This window comes from Electrophorus electricus, unplaced genomic scaffold (genome assembly GCF_041902795.1).
Source record: "Electrophorus electricus isolate QZ-2024a unplaced genomic scaffold, ASM4190279v1 Scaffold43, whole genome shotgun sequence".
Classification (NCBI taxonomy): domain Eukaryota; kingdom Metazoa; phylum Chordata; class Actinopteri; order Gymnotiformes; family Gymnotidae; genus Electrophorus; species Electrophorus electricus.
Window position 1 is genome coordinate 494,929 of NW_027658725.1, and position 11,949 is coordinate 506,877.

General features: G+C 43.7%; 1 protein-coding gene across 1 annotated transcript; it reads left to right on the top strand.

Moving 5' to 3' along the window:
* The first annotated feature begins 2,039 nt into the window (after positions 1-2,039).
* LOC145656004 (eukaryotic translation initiation factor 4 gamma 3-like) lies at positions 2,040-10,554 on the top strand. The gene is made up of 9 exons (XM_081709465.1): positions 2,040-2,064; positions 6,512-6,636; positions 6,730-6,849; positions 6,975-7,127; positions 8,289-8,486; positions 8,670-8,816; positions 8,975-9,211; positions 10,175-10,279; positions 10,372-10,554. Exons 1-9 carry the CDS (start codon positions 2,040-2,042, stop codon positions 10,552-10,554), a joined length of 1,293 nt encoding a protein of 430 aa, XP_081565591.1.
* Positions 10,555-11,949: the final 1,395 nt, after the last annotated feature.

An 11,949-nucleotide genomic window follows, 5' to 3' on the forward strand; every position in this document is an offset into this window, starting at 1 on the left:
ATGAAAATTGATATTAAAAAAATGGGGAACAGTTGAAATGACTGAGCCAATACACTGCACATTTCACCTTGAATACTTTTGGTTACTTTTTTGTTCCTGGCTACCATGCTTTTTTAAGCATTGATTATATCAAACACTGATTTATCTAAGATAAGCAAAGACCTGTTTTCTCTTGCTGCATTTTGTTGGGTTTTTTGTTTTTTTTCCAAATGAATATGTTGTTTTCATTTTTGGTGGGTTTCATACTATCCACACCAGCTTCCAGGTTTCTCTCCTTTTACATACCAAGCAATCAGCTTCCTTTCTCTTTGCTACAGAGCACCTCTTTTCTGTCCACACCTGCTTGGCTGGTAGCTCTCAGAAGCCTTACCTTCCTCACCTGTGCTTTTCTGGTTGCGGTGGCCATATGTGGGTCTGGATGTGACTCTGGAGACACATCCTCTCTCCACAACAGCCCGCACACTCTCAGCGGGGGAATCATCCCACCCAAAGAAGCCCACCAAATTGACATTGAAGCCAAAGCAAAGAGCATCACCAAAACTATGCAAATGTGGAATGACCTGGTGGGTATTCTGCCAGAGAGAGGCAATAGAGAATATCAAGTTGATCTGGTAGTCTGGAAGCAACCACCAGATGGCTGTTGCTTCTGTTGGCCTTTTGACTTCCATCAACATCTACTCAGGCAGTAAAAAGAAATGGTGTACTGGGAGGTAGTAAATCTTGCTAATCAGTACTTGTTTTTGGCCTGTGAAAATACAAACAAACAATACACATATTCAAACACTTCTGAACTACAATTGCTTATCAGGATTTACACAGGCTTATGTTCTTAATAGCTCTTTGCTTACAACTTCATCAAAGCGGTTTTGTTCTACAGTATGTGCAAAGTCTACTTTCCCACACAGTTCACATGAGTCTTGGTTCGTCCTGCTGGTTCTTCATGTCTGTGAATGTGAAAAATCAAACTTTTTTGCTTGGCTTCAAGCAGTGATCCTTTGATTGCATCATTCATGATTCATTTAGGATTACAACCAAGTGGGTCAATATCCAGCCAGAGGTGTACTCAAGTGAGGTAATAAAATGAAATTATTAATGTAATAATATGATGGCAGGAATTGTAAAAGACCAAATTAGGCTTCAGAAGTAAGCAGGAAGTGAGAATGACCAAATATGGCCTCTGTGGCAAGTCCGGGATTGAGGCCAGGATACCACCTAAAGATACAATTTTAATAAAAAATGGTTTTGTAACTTGATGAAAATGTATAAAGATTGAACCCACCTGAGACTGTTAGACATTCTGTGGACAATACCTCGTCTGTATGCAACATTGAGCTCAGAATAAAGATGGCACTGGCTATTCCCTTCAATTAATTACTTTATTTTCTATTTAAAGTGTACTTGAGAAAAGGACTGGAATGTGGGAAAAATCTAGGAACCACACAAGAATGTCTGGAAGTAAAAATTCAAGGCTGCATAGCTATACCTTAATGTGAGAGATCCTCCATTTCAGAGTCTGCTGTGTGAGAGTCCTGTGCCTTTTTTCTCTAGCTTGGAATAGGACTGTTGCTTCTCCTCCTTAAGGTTTTCAATCAACAAGGACGGTGGCTCCACCTGCAATGAACCATGAGCTTGTTATATTGAACTGCACAAGACAGTAAATTAACTCTTGTATTCATTCTGTATGAAGTGTGCCTCACTTGAGATGTCAGTCAAAGTTTAGCAGTAAATATGGTTATCTGCAGTTAAGTGTGTTGCTATTGATGGACATCTTCAGCTAAAAATAAGTCTTCCTTGACCCTACTACACCAAGCCCAGATACAACACAGACATGCATGTGCTGTAGTTGGCTTCAAAACATTCAATGAACTTGTCAGCAACATGGTCCAGATTCCTGCAGCATGTGACATGCGTCTGCACCCATCCTGCCCCCACAGTCTCTGCCTGGCTCCCCCCACCCTCCTCCACCCCCAGTTTGCTCTCTCATCCTGCCCACCAGCAGCTAATGTCCGCCGCCGCAGCGAAGCACCTCCCACTGTATGATGCGTGCTCCACTGTGTGCCTGTGGTAAAACCTCGCCAAGTTTAGTGTTCTAGCCACTGCACTCCCCTCCCCAACTCACACATCAATCTCAGAGGCAGATGGATTCCTGTCTCCCAGCCGCATCCCAACTTTTTGACCAGTACACATACTTGGATAAATGTTCTCTGTGAATACAAAACAGCAACATTTGTCTAGTGTACCGGAGACCTCTTGGAAGTTTTGTAGACAGATGAGGCCGGGCTGTGCTAGCTGAGAGAGACGATATTTGAGCTTGAATCTGACTAGCACATGCACAGAAGCATAGGGTGTTATGAAGGCTCTGCATGATATCGTGACCCAAGGTTGAGCTTACAGTAGGTGGCCATATTGCCTCATATCAAGGGTAGTGTACGTTGGAAGACCATAGCAGAGACGTGTGACCGAACTATGTGCACGAGCGCATAACATGCTGCATTCCTTGTTTTCTCCCATTTTTGAGTGAAGCTAATTGATAGTGCCATCTGCCATCTCCTTTTAGAAAGCCAGTGCAGTGCCTTGGCTGTTGATGTGAGTTGTTTTGTCAAAGGAAAGAATTGAAAATGTGAGCGGTGATCTCCATGTAATACTTAGGCTTTAATGCCCTTTACCACTCATTCAGTGCTTGTCTGTGTTTATGTTTTCAGTGTTACAGTGTGATTTTATTTAGGTGAAATTTGTTTTCAGTCTATCTGCAGTAGTGCACTTAAAGGGCCAGGAAGGTTAGTGGAACACATTTGCTCTGCCTCTGACCTCAAAATTCCACTGTAACAACAGTGTTCAATTCCGTCATTAAAAAAAAAAACAAAAAACTTGGTTTGGTTTAAATTTGTTTAAAGATTTGTTTAAATTGTGTGTGCCAGTGTATGTGAGCGTGTTACAGTCTCTCTGACCCTCCACACCCATTAGTGCGTTCTTCCACTAGCTTCTCTCTCGTTCCTGCTTCAATATTCAAGGGAGGATTGAGATCCATTCAGGTAATTTTGCAGTCTTCAAAAAATGCATTGAAAGACATTCCAGTAGCTCAGTGGTGCACCTGCGCTCCACTCTGCTCCCCAGTTCGGAGGATGCCAGCACCTATGTTTAGTCTTTTATGTTTAGTCTTTTTTAGTCTGTTTCTCTTTATTTCCTTTGGACTCCAGTGCTTTTTAATAATCTGTTTTGGACATGGTATGGCTGCTCCATTACCCAGGAGCCCATACAAAGGTTCATTTCTGCCTGCCTGCATAACTGCTGGAGGGAGGATTTTATGTCCAGAAAATGTTAAGATGGCAACAGCTCGGTAGGAGACAGTATGTGAGAATCACCTCTTAGGCTCATTTTACTGTTTCTCATGTAGAAGGAATTCCCTCACTATGTTCCCATTCTGAGCATCAAAGCCAACTGGGATGGGGGTTTGTCACATTCTGAATTCTAGCTCATGTCATATTTTGTCAGCATTGGCTTTGATAGACTCAGGTTATCAGTACAAATTTACATTCAAGATTAGATTAGTCTTTTACATATATATCCCCTCTCCTGCAATCATGGCTAATTAGCTGCATCCGTCATTGTAATTGTTTAATTTTTCATGCTAGTTCATTCACCCTTGTATTAGTGCCATGCATGTGAAACAGACTCTTGAAAGGTTTTCTTTTTGTATCTTGCATGCCTAGCATAATAGGACATTCAAAATCCCTTGAAAATTTTAAACTTTTTTTTTTTATGTATATATCTCCTCAACATTCCCAGTACAACTGCTGTAGAGTCCACGACTCAACTCTTGACTAAAGTCTTCACTCCGAGCGTCTGAGCCGGCTGCTGCGGCATACGCCACGCTGCTCTGTGACCCTCACTCTCCACTCCTCTCCTCTCCCAGCTTTTCCAGATCCCTCAGATGCAGACAGCCCAGCCTGCCGTTCCAAGTAACAGCGCTTCCTTTCGACCCGTGTCCAGCCAGCTCATCATGATGTTCCTGACACCCATGCCCTTCACCTCATCCCAGACCGCCCAGTACTACATACTCCAGTACTACGTGCCTCAGGTACCCAGAGCAGAGAAAAGCGCCTGTGCAAATATGTACACAGTGTAGCAAATGGGTTGAAAATCTGTCTATAAACAGGTTGGCCAGCAATAAATAAACTGCTCCTAAAATGTGTAGATAAAAATATGTTTTATCTTGGAAGCAGAAATGAGAAGTTCTAGTTTAGTTTTTTTTCAGTGTAAAAACTAAATGTTTTTGTATTTTTTGCTTGTTTACTGCTTTGAATATCTCTTAGAAGTGTCCTATATGAATGGCCATGTCTGGTGCTAGGCCCTTTACCTCTGCTGTTCTGTTTCATTCTCAGTATCACCACAGTGGCCTTCCTTACGTGGGACATCCCCAGCAGTACTCCGTCCAGCCCACAGGACCCAGTACATTCTACCCTGGGCTCTTTCCTGCAGACTGCCCACTAGCATATGGTGAGTTTGGACTTCCGTTTCTCTACCCCCACCTGGGAAACCCACATGCGTGCTCTCACCGATAAAGAGACCTTTCTTCTGGGTATTCCCGCTGGCTGAAACTGGTTTTTCGTTTGCTCTCTAACTGAAACCAGTGCTTTTTTTTGGTCACCACTAGTGGCAGGGCCTTCATACTATCCTGGCCAGACCATATACACCAAATCTCCATCCATAATAGTGCATACAGCTTAGCAGCCTCCACCCACTAAGAGGGTAAAGAAAACAGTGAGTATTCCCCCTGCCTCAGAGATGAAATTAATTTAATTGTGGATTGACTTAATAGATGCAAATAACTTGCTGTTCGCTAAGATCCGTATCCAAGACCCTAACCAGGATGGCAAGGATATCACAGAGGAGATCATGTCAGGAGTAGGCATTAGCCAGAACACAAGCCCACCAGTGGGATGTCCCTGCACTACCCTTACTGCTCCACAGGTAAGCCATTCAGTCCCACAGCCCGAGCCCCTGATCTGCTACAGGCCGCTGCTGCGCGTGATCCACTCCACAGGTCAAAGTACTCTCTCATCTAGTCCTCCCTCATAATAAGCTCTGAGCTGATTGTTTGGTTGTTTGGCTGGCTTTCATTCTCTTGTCCTATTAAAAGCATCATACAATCAGCAACAAAATCTGATGGTGTAGTTTGATTTCCGGCCATTCTCTCTTCCTTCTTCAGTGATTCGGTCGCACCGTTGACCCTCCTCCGTCATATTTGACTGGTTCCAGTAGCTTGTGTGATTGTGGCTGTTCTGATTTAAGAAGGCTTCTCAGATGTGTTTTGATATTCCGACTTGCCGTGCCTATTCTTTCGTCTGCCTCCATCTTAGTTCTCCCTCACAGCCACTCGAATCCTCCTGATCTTCCCTCGTGTTCCCTCTACACAGACAGCCCACGTAAAGGTCCTGTAAGAAGGATTCAGCCAAACCCTGAGCACCTCAGCTCCTCTGAGGAAAGGCCTCTCTGTAAAGGGAACACTCACTACTGCGCTGTTGCACTTACTTTGTGTCCTCTTTCCCTAAATGTTAAGTGTTCCTCTTTCCTCTCTTTCTCTATTTCTCCTGCCCATTTATTTAAGCACCCCATGCTTGTCTGCTATCTCTTGCTGTCTTTGTGTCTTCACCCCCCCCCCCCCCCCCCACCTCCACACACACACATTTTGTGCCTTTGCGGCTGGATCTTTTGCCCTCTTGTGCTTTCTCATTTCCTCTCTCTCTCTCTTTGCCTCTTTCTCTACTCACTTCTCTAATTATGCTGTGCTGTGCTGTGCTGTGCTGTGCTGTGCTCACCCCCCCACCCTCATTGCCATTCCCCTTCTTCTGCATGTGTGTGCAGTATCTCTCTCTCTCTTTCTCTCTCTCTCTTTCTCTCTCTCTCTCTCCCCCTCTCCCTCTCCATCTTTTCCGTCTTTTGCTAGTTATTATGTCCACACCCTCATTATCCTCGCATTTTCTACCTCAAATCCCAGCAGCTGAACAGCCAGCTAGCAGAGCAGGGGAATGTCAGTGTCGGCCTGGCCCTGGAGGCCCACTGTCCGGCGAAGGCTGCAAGTCCAGCAGCCGGAGAGGCGGTTGCCTCAGGCATGCTGACGCCCTCATTGCCTTCCAGCACTGCTGCTCCTTCAGGCCTCACTCTCCCAGGCCAGGCTGTTATAGAGGCAGTCCAGGCCTGTGGAGCCTCCACTGGGGCAGAGCTGAAAGAGACTGGGAAGGAGCCAGAGGTCTTGCTGGAGGATAAAGTGGAGCCCATCTTACAGTCCAAGCTTAGGCGAAGCTTGAGTCAAGGTAAATAACCACATGCATGACATGCTATGTTAGGACACTAAAAAGACACCAGACTGATTTGTTATGTTTTACAGCTATTAGTTTATCCAACACCTGGAAGAAGCCAAAAGAGGACACTCCTGTGGGGCAGGCCCAGTGTCCTGACAGAGAGGTGATTCCTCTCTCCAGGTGCTCACTGTACCCCTCTCTGCATGCAGAGCCAGAGCTGAAGGATGGGAAGAGGCAGTATGATAGAGACTTCCTGTTGACCTTCCAGTTCATGCCTGCCTGCATGCAGAAGCCAGAGGGGCTTCCTCCCATCTCTAATGTGGTACTGGACAAGGTTAGCCTGCTAAAACATTGGCCTTAGGGGACCTTTAAAACCATTCCATGGAGAGGGGCTGATGGACTTCGACTTGACTCTGTTGTTTTCTAGATCAAACAAAACAAGCTGCCCCTGCAGCAGGTGGGCCCTCGCATTATCGCCAGAGACCCAGGCTTCAACCCAGCCTCTGCAGACTTCAGCAGGCCACTTCCTGGAGGCAGGGGTGCACCGGTGGGTCTCTCCGCTCATCCCTTCTCTTCTGTCACAAATGAATGAGCGCCTGGTCATCTTATGTGACCGAGGTCTTTGTGACATTGTTACCGCCCATAATAAAGAGCACCCATTCGTTGCTTCAGCTGCTCAGTGTAGGCCCGAGACGGCCGTCTCCCCGCAAGATCATCACCAACGTGTCCATGAACGACGAGGTGCAGCTGAAGAAGGCCGAGAATGCCTGGAAACCTGGCAGGAAAAGGGAGAACACCCAGAACCCCGAGACCCAGAAAACTCAGGTCAGCACCTCACTCCGCCATGCCCTGTTTTCAGATTTCAGAGTCACAGCCTGTTATGGTTGGCTTGAAAGCTACTTAATTTTTTTTGCGATATGCTCTTCAAGAATTGGATATTTAAATTATAGAGTCGTTGTTTAATTGGGTGGGTGTGTGGGGAGTGTGCACGAATGTAGCTATGCAGGGGGACATTGGTTTCTAGTGTAAACAGGGGGTGTGATGATACTGAGGGCCAGATCTTGTGTGCTTGTTGTTCCTTTTGTTGATTGTGGTGTTGATTTTGGTGAGAGAGTATTGTAGATTATTGAAGTGAGGTGTTCAGACTTGAGTTAAAAAGAGTAGTTTTGTTTTTGATGCATGCATAAAACTTTTGCCATTGCAATTCAGTAGTAAGTTTCTCTAGTGAGTAATGGTACTTTCTTGTTTGTCAGTTCAGAAGTATGGTTTTCTTGGATTAATGTTGTATGCTTTGGAGGCCCTCTCTGTCCCAGTGATTGCTGATGTGTCTCCTAGCAGACACTGCTGGAGATGAGGGCCGAAGGATATTTAGAGAGTGTGATAAAAGGTTGGCAGCTCCCTGCCAAAAATGTTTTATGGGTGTACTGTGCCATATGGCATGCATAGTTATCTACGGTGTTTTGTGTGAACAGTAGTGTATTCTGTGGATGATCTTGTATAGGTTAGCGCCCAGTGGTTGTGTTTAAAATATTCTTGCAAATTTGTGCGCAATTCAGCATTGGGAGAGATTGACAGATCTTCATTGCATTGTCTGGTCGGTAGGGTTATTATTGGATCAGATTTGGTTATTATGTATATATTATTTTGTTTGTAGGAGTTATATGTTGATTAAATTCTTGTAGGTAGTTCTAATGGGTTTTCTTTTAATTTGAATTTGGAGCACATGAGGGGTTTTAGTTGATAAGATTTGATAAACTGTTTGCTGCCAGTGCTACACTTCTGGGAAAGTGTGATTGATGTATGATGCCTTTATCGGTCTATATAGTAAAGCTGAGTGATTTTTGTTCATGACGAAGTTCCAAATGGCAGAGTAAATATTTGGTGAAAGTGAGGAGTTAGTCATTATGTGGAAGAACTGCTGAATTTAACAAAAGATTGGGTTCTTTGTAATGGAAAGCTTAGTCGGTAGTCTGTTTTCCTCTCCAGGAGCTTTTCCAGAAGGTATGCAGTATCTTGAACAAACTGACACCACAGATGTTTAACCAGCTGATGAAGCAGGTGATGGACCTCACCATCGACACGGAGGAGCGCCTCAAAGGCGTGGTTGACCTGGTTTTTGAAAAAGCCATTGATGAGCCCAGCTTCTCTATGGCCTATGGCAATATGTGCAGCTGCCTGGCTATGGTGAGTAACATGTTCCCATACATTGCTGCTGAAGTTCCATACAAAAGCATATGCCACACAGAAGTGAACTCTCTTTGAACCACTCTAAACTGACATGGAGCTTTAATCAGCTTCTATTTAGTAACAGAACTCTCAACACTGTCTTATACCCAAGTGTTTCTCCTATATGTCTTTCCTGTGTAGTTAAAAGTGCCCATGGCAGACAAGCCCACCAGCACTGTGAGTTTCCAAAAGCTGCTGCTGAACCGCTGTCAGAAGGAGTTTGAGAAGGACAAGGTCAACGATGATGTTTTGGAGAAGCTGCGGCACCAGCTGGAAGCGGCCAGTTCAGTAAGCAGCACTCCTGTCTAATTTACCCGACTCACCAACCCACAGATCAGGAGAAAGGGGACTGAAATCGGCAGCAGTGCTGGGAGGCGGCCAGGTCGTTATCGGGTCCAAACGCGCTGTTTCTTGCTTTTGTCTTTGTTCTGGTTATTCCTCGCAAGGCCAGCGAGCGGGAGAGGCTGGAGGAGGATCTGGAGGAGGCGAAGGACAAGGCCCACAGGAGGTCCATCGGCAACATCAAGTTCATTGGGGAGCTGTTCAAGCTGCACATGCTGTCGGAGGCCATCATGCAGGACTGTGTGGTCAAGCTGTTCATGAACCACAGCGAGGAGAGCCTGGAGCGTCTGTGCCACCTCCTCACAGCCATCGGCAAAGACCTGGACTTGGAGAAGGCCAGGGTAAGCAGGCCGCGGGCCTGGTCTGGGTTGATTTAATATTCTCAGCAGATGCTCAGCACTTGCATCGGTTTATCTTTAATATGTCATGTAAAGGTTTACGGTGCATGTGTAGATGAGTGCTAGTGTGCAGTGCAGCGACTGCACATTTTTCCGGATTTTGTCCATTATGTGTTTTTCATAGCAAGTACTTTACACAACAAAACTGAATGAAGATATTTTGAATATTGTATCTTGACTGTCCATTTTGTCTCTGGTAGGAACAACAGTTGTAATGTTGACAGTTCAGTCACCACCTAGTGTGACAGTTATTTGTGTTCAATTTTCCTGGTCTTTTTTATTGTATATTTTTTTTCTCCATGCACGCTTTTAACCAAAAAACAAGCATGTTGAAATGTTGTCTATAAAAGTTTTGCCGTCAGTGTTTTCTGTTGCTTGCCTGTTGCCTGCACTCTGACTACAGGGTAGCCAACTAATTAGGATCATCATCTATAGTGCGACTAGCATGCTGTGCTGATATCAGTGTATTATTAGGCCTTGGCAATGATTTTAAAAGTGTCCAAGTTCATGTTGTTTAGAGAAGTTGTTAGTGTGGTTGTTAGCTCTGCTCCTACTGCAGCTGACAAAATGAAAGGCTTTTATTCAGGACTGGTCAGCTGTTAGAAGGTTTTGCTCTCACAGCCTCCTCCACGTTTGCCGCCTCCTGCTGCTGCACCCTGGATTCCCCAAAGCCAAGTGCAGCTGATGACAGCACAGCTACACCCACAGTGGCAGTGAACTGCTTTACAGCACTGACCAACGTGCAAGGCAGCAGGGTTTACATAAGAGTCATAAACGTCTTGCGACATGAGTTCAGCTGAGAGCACACCTGATCGAATCGAAAGGTGAAGAATATCTGAAATTTGTCAACGTTTCTCTTACACACTCTCTCCTCTCTCTCTCTCTCTCTCTCTCTCTCTCTCTCAGCCAAAAATGGATCACTACTTTAAATATATAGAAAAGACAGTGAAGGAGAGGAGGGGTTCCTCACGCATTCGGTTCCTGCTCCAGGACGTCATCGACCTGCGATTGGTTAGAGACTCTGCCTGTGTTTGTGTGTTTGTGTTTGCCATTCCAGCGCATGGTGATGCAAAAGTATGCATCTGCTGATTTTGCTTTTCTAGAATAACTGGGTGTCGCGGCGAGCTGACCACGGGCCCAAGACCATTGAGCAGATCCATAAGGAGGCCAAACTTGAGGAGCAGGAGGAGCAGAGGAAGGTGCACCAGCAGCTGCTGTCCAAGCACAACAAGAGGCAAAGGTGTGGCCCTCAATTCCGTGACAGCCTTTTTCACCTGGCTGTGTGAGGCCGAGGACAAGTCCAAGGACAATCGACAAGAGGATGGACACATTTGCCAATGTGTGCTAAAAGACAATACAATAATTCAAAAAAATAATAAAATTGTGTGACAAAGAAACAAAAGTTTGACTCTAATGTATTTTTGCTTTTTCCTTTATGAACTGCAGACAAAACTATATTTAACATTTGCAGATGTTCAAAAGAAAAGACAGAGGTGAATATAGAAATAATATTATTTATTTTTTATTTTATTCTTCCTTGGCTTCTCCTGAATTCATTAGATTTCACTTTTTTGTTTGTTTGTTTTTTTTTTTAATTTTTTTGCTAATTTCAAACCAGTCCTAGGATTTTCGCACAATCTGAGTGAAATTGGTGTCAAAATATTTGCAAGAGTCTGAATCTCAATAATGATTTAAACAAAAACCTGATATAAAAAATACAGCTGTCCTATTCCAGTCTAATATTAGTCGTACAAATTAGTAGTACAAAGGTCAGGCTTTAACTTTAACTAGCTGTAACTCCTGAAGGACATGTTCAGATTTCATGAAATTTAAAAGACTTATACCAGTATTGACTTTGAGGTAGCTTACCAAATGTAGCAGTTTTGTCAATATGGGGCATTATAATATTGCAAATAACTGTTTCTCAACGACTGCTCTTCTGATCAAGATGAAATTTTGCATACTGCTTCTGTAAGCAAGCTGAAGGATTCCTAAGGATGACTCAAACATTGGCTAATGTTTTTCAGGTAATTGGCTAATCATAGAACTGGCTTCAGTGGACTGCTATAACGTTGATTCTTGTAGAAATTACTTTAAATTTAAATATCCTACTACTTTTTATGTTGCTGATGAACTGTAACACACTAGTCGTAGGACCTTTCTCCAATCTTCACAAATTTGGTATCAAAATGTTGATGAGACTGAAACATGTTGATATTTGTATGGTATATGGCCCTTACATACCTATCAATCCTTCCAAGGTGTACTGATTCATTCAAAACAGCTGAAGACTTCTTTGAGTAATTCTTATGAAACTTGACATGAGCATTGATTTATGGACTTTGAGCTAGAATGGCAATTATAGGACATTTTTGCCAACAGAGCCCCTCTGACATATGAAAAGGTATTTAAAAAAAGAAAAATGAGTCAATCCCATTGTGTACCAATTGTGCATGAGAAATGCAGTTTATACAGTGCAATACTTTGTGACTATTTCATAAAAAAAGTTCAATACGTTTCGTAAACCTTTTTTTAGCCTGATTTTTGATACCTAAATTAGTTGGGCAAATGCACCTTTCAAACAAGTCAGTGACCTTTTGATCTAGAGATACCTTTTAAATGTAAAAAATGCAGATCTTCTTGTAAATAATTATCAAAAATATGTGTATTTAACTATCAAT